The 20,887-nt window shown below is 37.6% G+C and overlaps 4 protein-coding genes and 1 pseudogene across 7 annotated transcripts; 1 reads left to right on the top strand and 4 right to left on the bottom strand.

Moving 5' to 3' along the window:
• Positions 1 to 966: 966 nt before the first annotated feature.
• LOC107193301 lies at positions 967 to 2,933 on the bottom strand. Its single transcript, XM_015582706.1, has 2 exons — positions 2,898 to 2,933; positions 967 to 1,285 (listed from the first exon to the last, which is right to left on the bottom strand). The coding sequence occupies exon 2, from the start codon at positions 1,283 to 1,285 to the stop codon at positions 992 to 994; it is 294 nt and encodes a 97-aa protein (XP_015438192.1). The 5' UTR covers positions 2,898 to 2,933; the 3' UTR covers positions 967 to 991.
• A 505-nt stretch (positions 2,934 to 3,438) lies between these two features.
• LOC107192755 (lanC-like protein 1) lies at positions 3,439 to 6,636 on the bottom strand. 4 transcript variants are annotated; one of them, XM_015582087.1, is made up of 10 exons: positions 6,475 to 6,636; positions 5,344 to 5,505; positions 5,100 to 5,279; positions 4,874 to 5,025; positions 4,666 to 4,813; positions 4,444 to 4,584; positions 4,192 to 4,374; positions 3,969 to 4,115; positions 3,775 to 3,877; positions 3,439 to 3,710 (listed from the first exon to the last, which is right to left on the bottom strand). In XM_015582087.1, exons 1-10 carry the CDS (start codon positions 6,511 to 6,513, stop codon positions 3,634 to 3,636), a joined length of 1,332 nt encoding a protein of 443 aa, XP_015437573.1. In that variant the 5' UTR covers positions 6,514 to 6,636; the 3' UTR covers positions 3,439 to 3,633. The 4 variants fall into 4 exon arrangements, with proteins under 4 accessions (XP_015437573.1, XP_015437589.1, XP_015437595.1 ...); XM_015582103.1 differs by lacking the exon at positions 6,475 to 6,636 and adding an exon at positions 6,260 to 6,294; XM_015582109.1 differs by lacking the exon at positions 6,475 to 6,636 and adding an exon at positions 6,236 to 6,261.
• Positions 6,637 to 7,610: 974 nt separating this feature from the next.
• LOC107192780 lies at positions 7,611 to 8,447 on the bottom strand (annotated as a pseudogene).
• A 1,227-nt stretch (positions 8,448 to 9,674) lies between these two features.
• LOC107193119 (ninjurin-2-like) lies at positions 9,675 to 11,744 on the top strand. The gene is made up of 4 exons (XM_015582518.1): positions 9,675 to 9,890; positions 9,960 to 10,166; positions 10,337 to 10,624; positions 11,304 to 11,744. The coding sequence occupies exons 3-4, from the start codon at positions 10,340 to 10,342 to the stop codon at positions 11,508 to 11,510; spliced, it is 492 nt and encodes a 163-aa protein (XP_015438004.1). The 5' UTR covers positions 9,675 to 9,890; positions 9,960 to 10,166; positions 10,337 to 10,339; the 3' UTR covers positions 11,511 to 11,744.
• Positions 11,745 to 16,641: 4,897 nt separating this feature from the next.
• LOC107192918 (neural Wiskott-Aldrich syndrome protein-like) lies at positions 16,642 to 20,532 on the bottom strand. Its single transcript, XM_015582277.1, has 7 exons — positions 20,239 to 20,532; positions 19,030 to 19,310; positions 18,571 to 18,864; positions 18,166 to 18,490; positions 17,335 to 17,709; positions 16,989 to 17,245; positions 16,642 to 16,910 (listed from the first exon to the last, which is right to left on the bottom strand). Exons 1-6 carry the CDS (start codon positions 20,332 to 20,334, stop codon positions 16,994 to 16,996), a joined length of 1,623 nt encoding a protein of 540 aa, XP_015437763.1. The 5' UTR covers positions 20,335 to 20,532; the 3' UTR covers positions 16,642 to 16,910; positions 16,989 to 16,993.
• Positions 20,533 to 20,887: the final 355 nt, after the last annotated feature.

Raw genomic sequence — 20,887 nt, 5'->3', positions numbered from 1 at the left:
TATTGAAAATTAATCCATAGATTTTTAACTGTCTAGTACGAGAAAAATGCTGAAAAAAAAAGAGTCTGAACCACCTGTGGGCTCCTCTTCAGATGTCCAATAGCGTGAGGTATGATTAAAAATTCATTCATCCTCGAGATCTTACGTAACGAATTTCCTGTTAAATTTGAGCAAAGAGGATGGAAACGTCGATAGATTCTCAGCAAGGAGAAAGTTTGATGAAAGTGCAAGTTTTACGAAAGAATTTCGTAGCCTTGGCTTATTTTCATCCCTTTTTTCAACGTGTTTGGTAATCAACGTATCTGGAATGAAGCTAATTGATAATTTGACGTTATGCTAAAATTCCCCGACGATGCTGCGTAATAAATGTCGAAGAAGAACTGTTTCAACGTGAATGTAGGAGAAGTGAAAGTGTACCTACCGGGTAGCGGTTCTGCAGCTTTCTCCACATCACCGGCTACATACATAATTCCTATGGATTACTTCGTCCAACGTTTCACAATACACGAGTGACACATTTTTTTCTCATCGTTACAGTTAACGATGACACTTTCGACATACATCGTAGAACCATATTTTTTTTATGTATAATATATATATATTTTATGTATAACCTTGGGAAAGATGGTATTTATATGGTCCCAATGATATTTCTATCTATTACAGATATTAAATAGGATCAAATATTTATTATCAATACCTATAAATGAATCTCAGTTTCTAATGTTTTTTTTTTAGAGAATATTATCATTTCTTTTACTTATATAAATACTAAAATATCTGAAGAATGCTTAACGCGATCTAATAAAGAACACAGGTTACATTTTCAAGTGTTTATTTACGAAAAGTGAAAAGTCTTAAGACATTAATAATAAAAAAATAAAACCGTGTAAAAAAAGAACACATTATCGCATGTCATAAATATTGCTTATATACTTAGGGCTAATGAGTTTTTTACAAGGAAATTTTTTATGGGGCACCAGAATCTGTTCTAGTGCCGCCCTATTTGGTCGATCTGAGACTGAAGGTTGTTCACTACTTCGGGTGGCACGTGGTCTCCCAAGATTTCGAAAAGATTGATCTTCTGGTCGCCGGGGATCGATTCGTACGCCGCCAATTCGATACCTTCTTGTACTTTCTGTATCGTCGCGTCTTTCGGAATCAAGTAAGTATTTTGCGCCTGTTTTATGGCCTCGTTGCTGAAAATCTGGCCATCCTTTTGGGGAAACGCCAGGGCCACTCCTACCACGAGCAATATCGCCAGAAACGTTATACGAACGGCCATCTAAAAGAGACAGAGATAGACGATTTAAATAAAACACCTATATTTAATTAAATTATTATTACCACAAGTGTTTATATTTTAATTTTTCAATTTACGACAGATCTGACCACTAAAATTTTTGTTGTAGTTTCATTAGTGATTTGTTATATAGTTATGTGCCTCTAGTATAATTATATACTAAACCACTAGTCTCTATGTATGATTAGTGTTTACTTTGAACCAGGTATGATTTTGATGTATTATGCCATCAAAGCTACAACCGAAACTGATACATTACCGAACACCGAAATAAATACCGGTATTTTTTCGGTTTCTAGAAGGATAGGGCGAAAGTACAACCGAAAGTACCGGTATAATACCTAAAAGTCCCTGCTTTGAACATCGAAACCTTAGAAATCATAATTTATGAAAATAATTATAAGTTATTATATTTTTTAGTGATCCTTACATCATAGCTTCGACAAACTAAATAATTTTCGTCTCGCAATATATATTCTGTCCGTATAGCAATTAAACCTAATGCCCAAGTTTGGCACGTGGATCGAGAAGTTTCCCGCGTTTCTTCATATGGAGAAACAGGTTGAAATCTGGAGCGATATTTATCGTGTATTTTATCATTATGTGAGAGGGATGCTCGATCCGGTTCTTGCAATCGTACTTCTGACGCAATTAAGTGTTCCTAAGTGTATAATGAATGAATAGGTTTAAAAATGACAGTGATGTGCAAGTGTAAACACATTTTCAGGTGGTAATATTCGTTACGGTTTGCCGTAATTGTGACATGCAACGTTCAAACAACGATTCGTGTAAACAAATTGTGGAAACTTGAATGTTTTGCATTAGTTTATTCGTGACCCTTGCATACCGATACATTTTTCTGAACGTGATAATGGGTCACAAATAATTTTCTTCTTTATAAGGACGCTCACTTTCACTTGCAGCCTCTAGCGAGCAATAAAACCGTTACCAGACGAAGGGATTAGACAAACTTACGGGTCGTTTCATCTCAGCGCTTTTTTTTTTCTTTTCAACGGAACCGTTTGTATTTACACGAATAATTTGGTCATTCACGACGAACACCGGTGTTTGATGGAAAAATATCGGTAGAAAAATGTGTACACACGGCGGTCAATGATCGGTCACAGGTGTAATAGTGGTTTACAGTTTTTATAAAGCTCACGTTAAGTGTACCGTTCGGATTCAATGAAACGTCGTAGGTGAAGTAAAGAACTAAAAAAAAAAAGTAATAAACGAAGCAGAAACCTGTTTGTATACTACAGATAAGTAATGTATAAGTCCAAATTTAATGTGACAATATGTTCAATGCGGTTTTCATTTTATTCAGATACTGACAGAATCTTTACAGTAAAGAAATTTTTTAATTGATTCTACTTTTTATAAATTATTGAATAAAACTCCCATGTTTGCATATACATACAATATCACTGTTTTTGTCGAACCATAAATTACTGACAGTATAAACAATCAAACATGGGTATAATTTCTTTTTTAATTCTCTACCCACTTACAAACGTTTATTTTTTAATGCAATACCTTCCAGGGGTCAGTTTAATGTTTGCAAAAAGCAATGAACGTTGCAAATGGTACTCACGTCGAGAGCGTAGTTTCTCAATCGGTCGCCACGAAGCGAAACTAAGCGCGGCGCCGGCAGTTGGCAGCTTTTATACTCGAGATGGGCACACCACTCTCGTTCATCCAGCGAGGATCCACCTTCCAATTTGTTCAAAGTTACAGGAAGAAGCGCTAGCGTTGACCACTTACACTTTCGATCGCCCAGGTGAACCGCAGCTCATCCGTTCTTCCACTCAGATGCAATTAACATGATATCGTTACCGACCGTTTCCCATAATTTAGAATTTCATAGATTGCATAATTTCTTTACAAAAAAAAAAAAAAATTCGCGATTGTTTTGAAAGCATCGAGCGATGCTACTATTCTCAGCTTTTCTCTTTACGCGTTTACGAATACCATCGATTGCTACTCGCCATGAATATTAGTGGCCCATTGACCAATTTGTGTAACCGTAGACATCAGATTTACTGGTACGCCTTTATCGAGGTTTCACTTTTACCATTGTTATTATGGAATGATTAAACTTGTGAAGTGGTATTTGGTTGTTATTATTTGCTCTGTAATGGAATCTATAGATCGAACGATTTATTCATCAATAAAGGATACATCAAGTTACATGTTCTCGCATGTAATGCACACACATCAATAAGAAAAGTGAGATCGTTTATGGTAATCAGTTGATTGGTTATTCAATCATATATCGGTTGAACATTTTTTTTCGGTAAACGAATAACAATAATTTCGGTAATCCAATTTTACACCGTATACGCTGGAAGTTTGGCGGAAAGTGGGTTTTGCATGTCGATTAAAAAGTAAATGGTACCAGCCAGGCCTAAAATAATATGTAAATATGTGTTATTAATTGGGAAAAAAATGAAAATTCTATAATATGTTACCTTCGAATAGGGAAAATTGTCTGTCAGGGTTTGTAGTCATGTGTGTTCCGAAATCCATGCACCACTCGGCGAATTTACATGCTCTGTACAAGTGGCTTACATCCTGAAACAATATCAGTAATTTAAGAGTAAATAGTTTTATTATTCGTCGGCTGTAAATATAACCTACATCTAGTCTAGTATAAATTTCGAACCTTTGTATGTTGGAAGAGGCATAAGAATGTGTAAGCATTCCCGGCTACTCCGTGACATATTCCGTATCCCTTTTTAAGCAGTCCTCTTTCCCAAATCACTTCTCCGCATTGTAAAGCAGTGTTCAGGTATTGTTCGTCTTTGAATACCTGTTTAAAGATAATTAATTACTTTCACGGGACTTGATTCTCATAAATATTATACAAACAAAAAGAACAGCCTAACCTCATAAGCTAAACAGAATAACATAGTCATTCCAGGTGCACCATGACACCAATGCACTAATTTGTCAGTGGTACTTCCGTTCGAAGATGGAAAGTTTCCAGTGGGATACCGTAACCTTTGAAGAAACTCTAAGGCTGGCTTTATGTCATTTTCTAATTGAGACTGCGTTAGGTATGCTCGTGCCTGTAAAATACGAATGTTACAGTACATTCGATTTTTGAAACTAAGGAAACAATGACGAGATTATCATACTTGTAACAGTAGATAAAGTATTCCACCTAATCCATGTGCTGCACCAAGGTATTCTGAATCATGCCAGGCATACATTAAAGGTGTTTTGTATTTTGTTGACGCAGCGTATATATTTCCGGATTTAATTGTGATTGTGACGACCTGATAAAATATTTTTTAATTACCATAATTAATTCTGTATTAGATGAATGAATTTTGCATCTTTAATTTTAATTTTGGTACCTGCTTAATAATGTCGTCTTCGACAGGCGGCGGAGATATGTGTGAGTTTACGAATAAAAGGGCAAATAGATATCCAATCCTTCCATAAAGCAATTCATCAGATAACTCACTGCGTTCATCCAAGACATGAGATGACAGTGACTTTAATCTGAAACAAAATATACGAATTTCTAAATCTATGTTTTGCAAACAAATAAAACATACATACCTAGTTATCATATTTTCTGATTCCTTCTCATTGCCTTCCGAATGAGAAACAACTGCATGTAAAGCTAGCGGACCCGCAATGCCAGTTACAAATGTAATCTCTCGTCTACCTCTGAATTTACTTACACTCGTTCCTAACAATTTTGCTGCTTTCTGCAGAGAAAGACAATTCTCAACGAAGCTAACCATTTTATTTTATTTGTATGGAAGTATTTAAAGATACCTACACGAATATAAGCAGGTTCATTAAAACATTTTCCATAGTGATAAAACATGTACGCAATCCCAGCAGTTCCAGTATATACAGAATTATCATGATCGTGTATCCAATGACTTTTCTTCTCTTCCAATTGATACAATAATTTTTTTGTGGATTCAGATAGTGCTCTTTTAAAATATTCATTAATCTAACAGACAGAAAACATGTCAGTTTTTTATACAGTACTATTCACAACAAGTATGGACAATTACCTCCTTTGTGTCACGATTTATATAAGGTATCGATGTAAAATCTGAATAATCTTCCAATGGATTATCATAGTACCGAGTGTCCTCCATCTTAATTTGTTGTACACTGTTTATATTTTTCGTAATCCAGGTCTGTTCTTTCCGCAATTTACATTTGAAGCTCACCTGAAATTACATACGTACATATATAGAAAATAATGATATAATTATGTATGTTATAATTATATGCATTTAAAGATGTGAATTTCCATAATTATCCAGAGTCCAGACATTTCGTTACATATAGACTTTTTACGTGCATTTGAAAACTACGCATAATTCTATAACAGTTAAACTGCGTAAAATTATAAACTTTGCTTAGATCTAGCGCAGTAGTAAAATCGGGCAAGCTGAAAAGAACACAAGCTTCGAGCGTCGGAACCAGTCGGAACATTCATTCAATTTAAGGGATCAAAAGGGTGATTAGGCGCTCAAACGACGTTCAGTGCCGTACAGTGTCAATTAAGATCCAAAATACTTTTTATTGTCGACAACGTACAAAAAGTTTAAGTTCTTTCGAATATTGTAAATATTGAACTGAATGTACAGTTACCCTCGTAGTTAACGAACTAACTGCAGTTAGTCGACCTTTTCCGTTTTATTGCGTCGAATCATACAACTGGAAGCCGCGCACGGTCTGTGTGCAACGGACATCAATAGGTACCGTCGCTTAACGCAATAATAATTTACGACCGCGTTTATATCTTCGCAAAAACTACACCGGTTTAACCGTGAAGAGTCAAGTAATGTATTTTCTGTCGGATGATAGTATTTCATGTATTATAGAAACAATATATTGTTTAACAAGCGCAACGTGTCAAACAGATTTTGAAAGAATATACATTTCTATGATTACATTAAAGGAAAATCAATTTGATACCGTAATCCGTTTGGAAAGTATGTTTTGACGTATAATCATCGACAAGGTACAAGAATAGACCTCACATCCAGCGTTCTTTCTTGGCCAGATTTTACGCCATTACTATTCTAATGTCAATATCCGACGTTATCCATAAAATCATGAATCCTGAGTATTGTTAGCACAGATGGAGCATTATATATATATATGTATTTGCGTGCAAATTATCGACTAACCTGTCTTTTGAGGTAGATTGAAACAATTTGTTTTAACATAAATACGCGTAAAAAAAGTTAAATAAGAACTTCAATTTACGCGACAGTTTTAACAATAGACTGTCATCGTATGTATACACGGTTGCACAAAAATAGTTGCTCATCCCCAGTTCCACCCAGTTCCGTTCCTTGAGAGACTGCTGAGAGATTTTGCCAGTCAGCATCACTAGCTACGATGCAATTATTCCATGGTGCAAATCTCAACGCCACCCTCCGATGTGACGTTCGTCTGTAAATTAACTTGTTTTGAATTTTAAATTTCTACTCTACTATGCTATTATTTATATTACTTTTTACAGGATCTGTACACTCACGAGCAAACTCAGCTTCCATTAGGGGAAAAAGCGGCGTAGAATAAAAGTCTCCTACCACTTAGTAAATTTATTCCAGGTATGAAATTAATGTTAAATCGAATGTTAATTTGACATAAATTGCAATAATTCCCGATACCAAATTTTAGGAGGCCCTTCTCCAACGCCACTTTTTCCCCTAGCGGAAGCTGCATTTGCTCGTAGAGTACATCTCACACACAGGGGTCTCTTATGCATGTACGGGGGTTCTATGACCCCACTATCTCCCACACACGGGGTCTTTTCTACATGTCGGGGGTTCTATGACCCCACGATCTCACACACATGGGATTTCTTATGCTGCTCCGTGGCTTCTATGACCCCTCCAACCAAGCTACAGTAGACATTCGATTCCCGCACGAGTTGGAGTTGTAGAGGGCTGAATTTTCAGGAACCGTACAGGAATCGGTGACCAGTTACCCGAACGCTTTCTTTACCACACGGCGTTCAGTTGTGCGACCAGCGCATATGGGGTGGGCTGGATATACGTACTTTACAGTTATGTTAATTATCTCCGTTCTTTTTAGAGATATTAGAAAAGTGTATTCACAGAAGTTTTTTAGCATGAAGAGGGCTATCACCAATGTTGACGAAATCTTGTGGGAAATATATAGTGTACGCAATAACGTAACAACAATCGTAAGATACCACCCCGTAGAAAGCAACAATAACATTTACATATCGCGCTAGAAGAAATTAGCAGGATTGTCCACAAGTATCGTATATTTAAATACTTTTTTTACAAAATCATCCGATGTACCGACGTAAAACGTTATTCCGATTCCCTTCCATGATATTGATCATCCAAACGATAATGGAACTGGGCGATATCCGATACATCAGTTTGATCACTGCGATCAAGATCGAGTGCTGCAGAAAACCGGTGGTCACATTCTCTTTTCCGATGGTCTTTATCGCGCTTCGAACGTATTTCTCGGGTGTTGGGACCATCCATCCCGGTCTCGGTGATTCCGTCGTTATGTACGCTTTCGTAGCTGCGAATACGGTCAAAAGAGGGCTCGGCAGGACGGCCACCATGGAGGCCACGTTCACGATCACGCCTTTACCCCTGACCACCATTTGCGGCAGCAAAATACGACACATGTTCGTTACGACTACCACGTTGCAGTGGACGATGCTCATATAGATTTTCTCTTTATGGGGAAGATCGAGAAAGTATTCCGGATGGGGATACGATATACCGAGGTTATTGATCAGCACACCGATCTCCAGACCGAGCATTTCCTTCTCGATCACGTTGTACGTTTCCAGACCCTCCGACAGATCCAGCTTGATCACTTTCGTCTTGACGTTGTACATCAGCTCGATATTCGTCGCGATCGTTTTCAAATTCTCCGTGTCTGGGCTGACGAGGATCACGTTCATACCGATCCTCGCGAGTGCTTCCGCGTACGCTCGTCCAATACCGTGGGAGCATCCAGTGACCACCGCCCATTTTCCCATCGAGTACAAATCAACGATTGGGGCGGAGAAGTAGCTCTTGTAGATTTTGTATATGACATCCCGAGACAACCTGTATCCCCAATATATGATCGCCGCGTAACCTATTTTATCGACCAGCATAATTTGCGACCGGTGAACGTTTCTGGGGTACGTTTCAGCAATGCATGTCAGCGTACGATGGATTCAACGATGAAAGAAGAGTGATTCCGTTCTTGTCATCACACGTAATTCGAACGTAATTAAAACGATACGTTTGTGTGTACTACGTCTGAGACACCTGAAACGATGACATGTTCAGGGGTGTACAAACAGTCGAATGGAGGGGAACGGAAGTATCCTACGGGTATGGTCACGCATAACATTTTCAATAAAAAAAACTAGAAATAATATAAGTTATTAATCGTCGTTACTTTATAATAATCGCGTATGTTTACTACCAGGTAGACCAAAATCGTTATCATCGCTCGAAAAATCTACCACATCCGCCAAGTTTCAATACAATGAAGATTTTCGTCCGGGTATGTTATAACAACGTTCACACAATTCGTGAACTATCTTTCTTCCTTTGGTTTCATTTGCTCACATTGACGATAATTTTTAAAGCGTATCAGAGGGAATAACACGTATAAAAACACAAAGACGGTTTTTTCTTCTTGTACCGTGTTGAAGGAAATAATTTATATATTATTTATTAGTACTTGTAAAAAGAACTACACTTAAAACATATAAAAAGAAGGATAGCGGTTTTTTTCTTCGATCGTGTTATTTCAAAATCATGTAATAAAAGAGTAGTGTATTTGTAACAATGCTCGACACTTGAATTCCATCAAACGAAAGAGATAAAGGACCAACAATAATATCTTATTCTATCAAGTGCCGTACCATTTATACAAGACTAGAATAAACTATTATGTAGATATGAATAAATACAATCTTATTTTATTTCGTAATTTGAAATTTACGTATCTATCAACAGCGGGAACGAAAGGGTTAACAAATAAACGCGAGAGTAATTCATTGATCGTCTTGACTCATCGTTTATTGCTTATCTGATCCTATTTGTCAATTCGTAGTCGCAATCGCCGTAGCGATCGCGGATTCCCGTTGTTTTTATCGATCCCCGAATCGACAACAATTCAAAACGTCACATTTTCTGAGTGTCAATGGTCCCCAGTCGGTTGCGACAGCACATTCTTCGAGGATTTAAAGATCATGCAAATCCATTCGAAAAATAATCGTGTCATCGAACACCTCTAATCGTGAATCACGTCGTCGATTGTAATTATTCCCTCGTTTTTTTTATCGATGATAAGACGAGAACAGGGACAGCGCCAGAGGCAGCGACGGCGATGTTGTTGGTCGGCAATGTGTACATTACTTTGTCCTCAAAGACACTTCCTTTCGGGTGGTACGTCACTTGCGGTTTCATTATACATATGTATATCAGGGGTCGCTCCCGTTACAAATCTAGAACACGATAATCGTTATCGTTATTGTTTCGTTGACCACCGACACGCGAGGACATACCCGCAGGATCCACCCAGGGACGTCCAAAAAAAAAGGGTACGTGTGCCAATTATACCAGTGTCTAACGAAATATTCGAAGGATTCCCGATTTTTTTCTCGATCTAGTGAAAATACCATTGGAAGTCAACGATGCAAGGTCCTATTCGACCGGAATCCCACGAGAACCACCGATTGGTCGGACAGAAGACTAAAGAATAATACCAAGTTCGAGGACCGTTCGCAGTCTTCACGGATAAACGGTTCGAGGCGGTTCGAGTCGATCCATCATCGCGTCTCTTATCAGGATTCAACGATCAGGGGGATAGACTGTCAGTGAGTTGACACATGGTATATAGACGATTGTTTAGTCGTAAAATCATCGTTTATCCTGCACGTGGTTTTCGTCCGTCCTCCGTGTCGATCTCGCGGAGGACCCCAAAAAATCGATTTTCGTGTGTGACGGATATTCGTCGATTTCCGTGTGATGAAAAAACGGTGGACAGAAAATGGAGCTCGTGGATGATAATGGAATTCCGGAGGATAAGCTGGACGCTGTGGAGGAGGTGGTTATCAAGGATGCCACGGTGACCGTGGACACCACCGACAAAAAGGCCCAGCCGTACAAGCAATCGAACACGTACGCGGCGAAGAAGACCGTCGCCCAGGGTATGATGGACGTTGCTCTGATCACGGCGAACGCGAATCAAATGAGATATCTGATCGAGTACCAACGCGACAGCCCGACGTTCTATGTGATTCTTAGCCTGATCATAATCAGTCTGATGCTGCAGGTAAAACGTCCACGGGGCGCGAACAGGTCCCTGATAGCAGAAAACGCCTTGAAAACAGCTTAAAGGCGCCTCAGACCTAAAATAGCCGTAAAATAGGCGTCTTCAAGGAGTCATTTGCTATCAGGGGTGTGGTTAAATCGATACCGTTAAGGTATCGATATATTTCATTAATACAGTGGATGCTCGATAGACTGCGGTTTTTATGCAAAATCACATGTTTTGAAGTAATTCAGAAAGTTAAGAGCAAATGTAGGCATTTGTTTCTTATTTTAAGTATCTTCAGGTAGTACATGACGCCTTGATGACGTACATTTTACGGCTATTTTAGGTCTAAGGCGCCTTTAAACCGTCTTGAAGGCGTCATGTGCTATCTGTATGTATATCAGCGGCGGATTAAGGGGGAGGGGGGCTATAGCCCTTGGCCGCCATTTTCAGGGGGGGGGGGGGATCTGAGCCTTCCGTTTGTGTCACAACATAATTAAATAAAATTTTGTTTACTATTTCCCATTTGAAATAATTAAAAATTGTACTAAATGTCGTAATAAATCGGTTCAAAATTGCTAAAATATAACAAAGCATTGTTCGTTATAATCAGGCGTTCGTTAGGATTAAATGATATTTAATTTTTCATAGAATAAATTTCAATTTTTGAAAGCCGTTATTTTCTCCGTCTGCGTAGATTGCCGTGGGTGTCAGCCTGATTTTCAAAGGTCGTTTCGACATAAAGGGTCAATCGAAGTCGTTGAACGCACGGAGGATCAACAATTACGTGGTGGTCGGTGTTTTCCTCATAACGATAATAAACGTTTTCATCGCCGCGTTCAGCATAACCACCACCACCCCGTTGTCCCAGCAGACGCAGATCGCGCAAATAACCCAGACGTAGCACTTCGAACGATCCTCTCTGATCCGATCTTGTGATCCAGCCATCCAGCTCTCTGATATTTTCTCTTTTATTCTTCTTTTTTATTATTATTATTATTATTATTACTATTGTATGGTACAGTAACATTGAAACACTTGTATACTTTTGTTTCGTTCACGATGACCACGATAAGATAGGCGTGACTGACCGTACCGGACAGATTTATTGTAGTTTTGTAACTCGTGGAGATTGCTGCGCAATTACCGATAAAGTTTCTATTTAACGATAACGCTGTTTTGTCATGTTTTTTTAATAAACCGTGTTTGTTTTTTTATTGCGACGCGTCAGTTTTTCTATGCGAACGATAATTACGAATTAATAAATTATTAGCTTTGTTCATGCTCGTGTGTATATACTGTCTCCTTTGATTGTGTAATACGGTTACATTGCTCAAATCTTCATTATTCGGGATAATATCGTATGGGTTATCAGTCAGGGGTGGGGGGGGGGCAATGTCATTTTTTTCCTCTCGAAAGGGTGGAGGCAAAATCTAATTTTCTTCTAGGGGGGATTCAACTTTTTTTCTTCTAAAATAGTGTAGAAGCCACTTTTTTTTGTTCAGAGGGTGAAGGGGGGCAAGGGCCCTCCTCTGGCTACGCCCATATCGTGAGTATATAGGTATATATTCTTTCTATTACGTTGGCGATTACGATAACTGTGTTGTGAAATGTTCTAGTATTGATTTTTCATTTGATAAAAAAACAAAACAAAAAATTAATGAATTTCAGGAACTATAATCCAACGAGGAAGCTACCTAGAACAGCTTAACTAACTTTGGATGTGATTCTTTTATTACATACTTCGACACCAATTTTCATTGCCTTTTACAGAATATTCGGATTTCCCTTTCAAATTTAAATCCAGATGACTTTCTTTTCATTGTTCCAACAAATCTGAGATGTTATGAGCTAAATTTTTTTTGTTTTTTTAATATTTGGTCATCACGTATCCGGGTGAGCTCTGTAATCTCATTTCCTCGTTTTGTCCTCGGCCACAAGGTAGCAGTAATACCCAGTCCGTGATCGTTGAATAAATAATATAACCATTATTTCAACGCATACTCAACATTCCTATAGGATCTATGTAAGTAAACGTAAGAAATTACAAGTTTCCTCCGTTTGCTACAAAAACCATTTCCACGAAAGTGTCACTTTCGTATTCTCTTCTGTTCTTTCCTTTGTTTAAAATAACAAAATAAATCCAATCGCATGTCTCAGTCGAACACAATTCGCGCTATAAATTATCCGTAACGGTAACTCTTGGATATCTATAAAAAAAAAGAAGTCGTCACCCGAGTTCTTAACTGTTCTAACTCAATTTTTCACAAAAAAAAGAAAAAAAAAGAAAAAAAAAGGAAATAATTAATCAATCTAGCCCTCTGTTCAACCGAGATAACCACAAATATTCTTTTAAGTCCTAACTCCGAAACGTCGAAAGTTTTTCGGTATTCCCCGTTTGGAGATAGAACACTTCAGAATCAGAGCGACGAAATCATACAGTAAAAGGAAGTTGCGTGTTCAAGTAAATTCTCGTTTGGTTCTATTTTCTTCTCATCATGTCTTTTTTTTCTTTTGTTTATGCTCCTTTATAGCTTCTTCATATTCGATAGTCGCAATACAAACCGGCGACGATTTGTAATCCATGCCTAGACACGGTATACATTCGAGAGAGAGAGAGACGAAAGAACGTGTATGTATATGTATATCACCCACGGAGCGCACGAATGATTCGTGCCGATCGGCGTGCCAGCGGCTTACGCGCCAAACGGCACGAATCATTCGCGCGAGAAGGAGCGCGCCACGCACGTAAGCGTGGACCAAAAATACACGTCCGTTATAATTCTTTCTTTTTTTTTATCATCTTAAATGCAACAAATATCTCTAATGCATCTTTAATTATCGCATCACGCTAATTTTCGCCACGATCTATCCCATTCGTGTTTTTCGGATACATTCTTAGCGTCCGTTACTATTACACTTTTATAACAAGTCTTCGTTAAAACATTCCTCGCTACTTTCTCTTTATTATAGTTCAACAAACAGTTTTATAGTCCCCCCCCCTACCCGCCCCTCCGTTTTGAATACGGTCATACGTTGCGCGCTTGATAAAAACGATACCTTAACGGCCGAACGGGGAGGGGCAGTCACGTGACACACGATTTCAACGGTCGATTAGGGATGTTCGATTCCGATTCGATTCTTCAAAAGATCGATTCTCTTGGGTAACACGTCACATGTAATCTAGAATACACACTACTGGCCAAACTATGGGACCAGAGTTCACGATTGATAGAACTCATTATTCCGTTACGATAAAAGTTACGGTATCAGTACATACATGTACAAATCTCTTCCCATCAGTTTTTACACGTTATCTTCATTAAATCTTTGTAGAATAATATTTACCTATATCCCCAGTCAGCCAAACCTGCAAAGCCACATTTTCTCCAGGGCCTGTTATAAACTTATGGCTGCAAGTTTGATGCAAAATTTGCTATAAACTTGCGCACACATTGGCAGCAAATTGGCTTGCGCAAATTTTGTTCCGGTTTTCCCCTCAATTTGACATAGGTCATGTTACAAGACTTTCTGCCAATTTGCTTTACAATTTTGTCAGCTGGCGTTGCTTGTCAATCTTTGTAGAATAATTGCCTCTACCTTTAATTATTACGTGACCTGGTCCCATACTTTTTGCCGTTAGTGCACGTGTTACCCAAGAGAATCGATCTTCTGAAGAATCGAATCGTAATCGAATATCCCTCGATCGAGAGTCCCCCCAACCGCCATTCCGTCGAGAGTGTGCTCGCACAACGGACCCGTACGGTTTACGTTTAGATAATATTGTGTTATAGAATATAATAAAATACAATAACTAATAATTAGACTGCGGATATTCATGCTGTTTCGCGTTTGTCGCGGACGAAATTTACCAAAACAGGAATTCCATAGAAGCCTTACGCGCCTAAATGGGTGAAAGAAGTATCGACACGCAGTCACTTCGTTTTTATTTTTTTTAAATAATTTTACTTTAGGTTATCGTAAAATTTCTATTACTCTACGTTCAATATACAGTAGGCTTACAAACGTATGTTTTCTTATTATTACAGACTTTTCTCATTCTGTATCTACGCAAGGTGTTATAACACTAAAATGATCCGCTTCAGCGGCGAACATATGTGCTCATCTTTGAGCTTGTTCCCAAGTTATAACCGTTTTTGTACTCCTAGCGTGGCTGTCTTTAGCCTGAACGAATAGGAATTACTGGAGTACAAAAATGAACTATAATGATATGAAGTTTATTTTATTTTTTTTTTGTATACTTATATGAACAATTGTTTTCTGATCTCCACTGAAGCGGATTTCGACGTAGCACAAAACACCCTGTATGTATTATTTACCCGCGTAAATACTTCTTTTATCCCACTATATATTTTCCATTAAAGATTTCACAAAAGTTAACATAAAATCCGCAGTCTACTAATAATTAACACGTTCCATTCTCTTCTTTTCTGTTTCTCTTTCGTTTTTTTTTGCTGGTGTGACTAGGATTTCTCCATATTCGGCACGACTCTATCCTGTGCCTCATCTCATTTACTTCCGGCAGACAATGTCTCTCTGGCGATTCACGTCCGCGGGCTTGTCACCTATTATCACACACGTGAAAATATACAGTTCTTACTAGATTGTTAATCGTTAATCTTACACTTATATATATATATATATATATATACTTTAGTAGGATATCTACGAGTCGTTTTGATGTGCCGTTTGCAATTACACCGTTCAACGATGGAAAGTTACCGTAACCTGTACAACGTGATAGTATTATGGTACCCTTTGTGTGACGCTTTCCTTTTCTCGCTTATGTTTTTCCGCTTTTTTTTTGTAATTTTTCTATCATGACGGAAGCCGATCGACGATAAAATTGACAATAATAAATTAAAATAGAGATAGACGTAAACAACAAAAAGAATACGACGTAGGTTCTCGTACCCCGTGGTTCGTTGAGTCGTTTAACGTACAGGTGTAAATGCTTCGAGGCTGTGTTATACTTCTGTACATCAGTTCAGGGTACCTGCTTTGGCTTCATAAGCGACTAGATACAAAGCCGTAATTTCGATATCCCGTCGAAGCGATTCCCGTGACGATAAACGAGACAACGAACAGTACTAAAGTCGAGTTTTATATAATAATAATAATACAAAGAAAAAAGATAAATTTATATGCCGATAAATTTAAGCATAACTTACATATACTTTCGTGATATCTTGACGATCTTCGATTTCACGTACTGTATTCCTATTTTGTCTGCTTATACGTCGGGTGTATAAATCGACCTTGAGTCCCTAACGCAAGAAATTTTCTGATGAACTATAGTTTGATTGTTACAGTCGACCTGTACAACAGTATGCGTGATAGATAATAATAATATATATATACATATATATGTATCTCTGGAGATGTTAAATATAGTTTCTACGAATTAGAACTGTTTCGATGTATCTCTTTATAATATGTACGTAGTTCATTATCAAAATCAATGCAATTTCATAAAGTATTAAGCTTGAAAGGAATCTAATAATATTTCTAATACTTCGTTCTTTTCGTTCCTATTACGACTGATAAGAGTTATTCCAATGAATTTTGGAAATTACACCTGTACGTTTACATTCGTTCCATCGTAAAAGTGCGTCACGCACCAAACTTGTTGCTACACTTAATATTATGCATACTTTGAGTCGCACGAACTGGGCAGGGCAAACCAGGGCAAAGCATATTCTCGAAGTATTGAAAATACAAAACGATCATTATAACTAAGTTTTGTGAACTTAAAATTTACGATTCCAGTAACTGTAATATACATTACTTATAACTTATTTAGTAGCTTTAATTTACTATCTTTACGATACTAATTAAAGAACAGCTTCAATAGACATCGTTCTAATACTTATTTTTATTTGGCAGATATCCAGTGTTCTTCTAGCTGAACAAAATGATAATGTGAAACGAGGAACCGATTCTTTTTACATATAATATCTATTGTGCATCATAGCATTGTTTATCGCTTAACGATACGCTCACTTCGATAATCACACGTAACATTTTCCCGAAACAATACCAGAACCATTATTCTGCCCTTACCTGCCCTATCCACGTGATTGTGCCTTACTTTCTGATAACACATTTAACGGATTCCTTATTTTTTCTTCGGAACATTCGTATATGATTTTCATTCTTCTTTGGATATCAAATTCAAAATCGTTACATTACACATTTACAGTAGCTAATCTGTTTAAATGTTTATCAATAGCAGATTTATCACAGTGGTACATTATTGTATTCCTCGAGTTGTATATTCCATCTGAAATAACATTTCGTGAAGTAACATCATAACATTGTATAAAATTCCCACTTAAGAAGGATTCGCATATCAACTGACCAGAGTTAATCATCCCATTCATCGTCCTCACTGGTTTCACTAGTCGATTCATCACTTTCACTATGGATTGCACTTGATCGTTCAGCTAGAGCTCTTGACAGAGCACTAGCCAGTCCTCCTTGAGATACCGAACTTGTCTTAGACTTTGCTTCGTTCAATACAGGCCTCAACTCAACTCCCTGACGAATTTGTTGCAGTAAAGCATTTCTAGTGTCTGGCGGTGGGGGAGCTTGTTTCGGTTCCGCTTTTTCAACTTTCTGCAAGTAAGAAAACGAAAAGACAAATCTCGACACAATCATCAAAATTCAATGATTTTATAAAAGAACGTTCAACATCGAATACTAACCCTAAGCGTGGTGCCACTTCTGATCGATTCCATGAGCATCGATCTGGGATCAGGATTCTCGTCGTTATTATTATTTCTATTATTATTATTATTATTATTATTATTCGTAGCACTTGTATTGACAGTTCCTTCATCGATGTTTACTAATGCAGGCAACGGCGGTGGAGGTGGAACAGGGACACTCGAATTACTTCTGGAAGGTGGAGCCGGGGCCGGTGGAGGCGGAGGTGGAGGCGGCGGCAGTGTCGGTGCCGTAGTCAAAGAAGGTGGCGGAGGTCGCGATGGTAATGTTCTATGCACTGGCGGTGCACTTGGTGGCGTTAAGGGCGCATGAAGTCGACTTGGAGGTAGTGATGGAGCGCTTCTCGTCTGATGCTATTAAATATCATTGTGTTAATGATCACTCAAAGTTCATGTACACCGACGGGCAAACTCGGCTTCCGTTAGGGGAAAAAATAGCGTAGTTGAAGGGTCGCATACCACTTGGTAAATGTATTTTAGGTACTAAAATAAATGTTAGATCGAATGTTAATTTAAATTTTAGTAATTCCCAATATCTAGTGGTAGGAGGTCCTTCTCTTACGCCACTTTTTCCCCTAGCGGAAGCCGCGTTTGCTTGTCAGGGTACAATCATGCTTACTCGTGCCGTAAGTTCTGTTACAGGTACATTAATACAATAAACTACTATAATACAAATATAGAAAAACGATAATAATACGATAAAGCAATGAATACTCTGATATCTGAAAGAATGTCCTATATACGTATAATGTTATACACTGTTCGGAATTTGTTTGCAGGAATAAGTAATATTATATACAATATACCAACAGGTACTGTTCGTGCAGGAACTGGCGGAGGGAATTCCTGTCTTAGAGGTGCTACAGGGGGAGGTGCTTGTTGTTGTTGTTGTTGTTGTTGCTGCTGCTGTTGTTGCAGTTGCTGTACACTAGGTTTCGAGATAAACGATGAAATGTCTTCTCGAATGGCATTCATGCCTCCGTTCTTTTCAATGAAATCGTAAATAAAATCCCGTGTGTCCCGATTGTTGAACTGATGTTCCGACACACCTGCTGTGTCCAGGAAAATTTTCAAGTGTGGATCCACTCGTTCGATTTCCACGTTATTAGCGTTAAATATCAAGCGTGTTAGATGTCTAAAAATATGAGAAGATAAAATAATTTGTCAGCAACAACTGAAACAAGATTGTTACGACTAGTCTGATAAACGTCAAACCTAAAATTGGATGGTGGCCCTATATCGTCTTTCGTTAATTTTCGTTTAGCTTTGTCCCGTTTTTTCTTTTTACTTTTGTACATGGAACTACTCGAAGCACTTCTATTTACACCCATTGTACTTGGACCTCCATTTAATAAATTAGAGGTCGACCCTGTGCTAAACGCAGCAGGCGATGTACCACCCTGATTCCTCAATGGTAATGTTGCACCATGTTGACCTTCTACCTCCATTTTAGACCGTCTTTGCTGCCTTCTTTGACGTTTTGCATTGAGCTTATCAAGAAGGATATTTCTAAAACAGTTAACAGTTACTTTATCTTTTTGCAATCGATTGACTTTAATGCAGTCTCCTTGTATTTGAAGATGAATTAGAGAACACAACCGAAACAGTTGTTCTTGGTTTCTGATCTGTGAAATTCATTTCAACTGAAATTACTAAAGTTTCAATGGAAGTTACCTTAACGTTACGGCATCTGTTTCACTTGCAAAATTGAAAGCAGCCATTGAGTCTTCAGCTTCAAATGTATGGAAATACATGAACGGTGCTTTATAATCCATTGCATTGTACACTTCATGTTCCCATAACATTACCCTCCTTTGCAGACAATATAAACGAAGGAAGAAGCTACGCCTAGGATTATCCCTAATCAGTGTTATAATACCTGTAGTTTTCTTTATCCATTCTTTATGGGAAGGCGGTTCAGTCAAATATAATTGAATAACTCCTGCCGCTAAACACTACAAGAAACAAAGAAAAATTGAAATACTGTCATTACAAAGTCTTTCAACATTTTATTTGCAGACACCTTACACTTATTTTCCTGAATTACAAAGGGCTGCTATACATATTTCAGGAAAAAAAAACTGTTTGTACAATAATTTGAATACATTCCTCAATATTAACATTATATCTTTATCAACAAAAATATGTTGCTAATTAATAATAGCAAATAGCTGTAACACTGAAAACATGGAGTAGTATAAAATAACGTATAATGTAAGAATAAATAACAAAATTGTCTGTGAATCACAGATAAACTGTTGAAATTATAAAGAACATAAATATCTGTTTAAATCAACAACAGACATATATTACAGGAGTCTGTTAAAAAAAATATACTGTAATCGGTTGATGAAAAATTCTTGCATAGTTATGAGTCCTCTGATGTCATACAATTCACTCATGACTAATTTTAAAGATATGATGTTACTCTTCTAGTAATTTTGTCTATAAAGAAATGGATGCAGAAGGTATATTGTGTACAAAATATTAGTTCCAATTATAAACCAAGACAGTTGAATGAATAGAAAGGCATTTAAAAATTATTCAACCAAACAGATGTTTCAAATAAACTATTACACAGTACTTATATTCATCATTGATCATACGAATAAATTTTTCCTTTATGCCTGAAAATGTAGAGATCTAGCAATATATTCCTAAGAGTTTTTCGAATGAATATTGACGGAATCAATTTTCGAAAAAAATATTATCATTGCCTGTAATGTTAATAACGACAGCGTGGTGTATGACGATATAACGTCAAAATTGAAATGACAGTACGTGTCCGTCCGTGTCTGCCGAACGGACGAGATTTAGGTCAAAATCGGTGCGTTCGCGTGACAGTTGTTAGTAATCGGAATTCGTTGCAGAAGTAATTCTCACCTGGCATCGATTTCCTATTAATTGAAAGACTTGCTCATTTTCTTCCGGTTTTAAAAGTGTCGAGCCTCTATGTTTGTCCATGGTGCCCGACTTCATTTTTAAACAAGGTTAGGATCCTTGCGCTATCGCGCCGTGATGTATTCCTCGCTGCACGCTCTCTCGATCGATAGATTCGCTTTCATAATTTAACCCGAACACAGCCCATTTTTATGCATTCTTACGTGACCCGGTGCACACGTCGACCGTGAAATCCGCTGGATAAAACGGGTCAAACACCGCCCACCGAAAGATATCTCTGATACTATCCGCACAGGAAACACTACCAGTTGATGATGACATTTTCATCTATCCGGTTCAATGTTCCGCGTTTCTTCATTCGATATCTCCTCACTCTTAAATCAGATTGGACCCCGCAGAACCATGAAGTGTTGTTACCAGATTGCGGATTTTATGTGAATTCAGAATTTTTTTTCACAGAAATTAATGTAAATTGAACATAAGTTTCTATACTTGTATTTTTTATTTGTATTATTCATATTATTCTACACTTATAGACATTGTACCTTATAAGTTTTAAAATGAAATATTTTATTTCTTAAAATCTTAAGATTTTTAATGAATTTCATTACATATCATATATTGACACATT

The sequence above is a fragment of the Dufourea novaeangliae genome, unplaced genomic scaffold (assembly GCF_001272555.1).
Source record: "Dufourea novaeangliae isolate 0120121106 unplaced genomic scaffold, ASM127255v1 scaffold7, whole genome shotgun sequence".
Taxonomy (NCBI): domain Eukaryota; kingdom Metazoa; phylum Arthropoda; class Insecta; order Hymenoptera; family Halictidae; genus Dufourea; species Dufourea novaeangliae.
This window is presented reverse-complemented; position numbering and strand designations above follow the sequence as displayed.

Excerpts from the sequence above, each read along its gene's own strand:
- LOC107193301 (XM_015582706.1), bottom strand. The coding sequence starts at position 1,285 with ATGGCCGTTCGTATAACGTTTCTGGCGATATTGCTCGTGGTAGGAGTG.
- LOC107192755 (XM_015582087.1), bottom strand. The coding sequence starts at position 6,513 with ATGTTAAAACAAATTGTTTCAATCTACCTCAAAAGACAG. Across the intron at positions 5,026-5,099 it reads ATGAACCTGCTTATATTCGT|AAAGCAGCAAAATTGTTAGG; the intron begins GTAGGTATCTTT and ends CTTTCTCTGCAG. Across the intron at positions 3,878-3,968 it reads GCCTCTTCCAACATACAAAG|GATGTAAGCCACTTGTACAG; the intron begins GTTCGAAATTTA and ends ATATTGTTTCAG.
- LOC107193119 (XM_015582518.1), top strand. The coding sequence starts at position 10,340 with ATGGAGCTCGTGGATGATAATGGAATTCCGGAGGATAAGCTGGACGCT. Across the intron at positions 10,625-11,303 it reads TAATCAGTCTGATGCTGCAG|ATTGCCGTGGGTGTCAGCCT; the intron begins GTAAAACGTCCA and ends CCGTCTGCGTAG.
- LOC107192918 (XM_015582277.1), bottom strand. The coding sequence starts at position 20,334 with ATGAAGTCGGGCACCATGGACAAACATAGAGGCTCGACACTTTTAAAA. Across the intron at positions 18,865-19,029 it reads ACAGATGCCGTAACGTTAAG|AAATATCCTTCTTGATAAGC; the intron begins GTAACTTCCATT and ends TAACTGTTTTAG. Across the intron at positions 17,246-17,334 it reads GAAGTGGCACCACGCTTAGG|AAAGTTGAAAAAGCGGAACC; the intron begins GTTAGTATTCGA and ends TCTTACTTGCAG.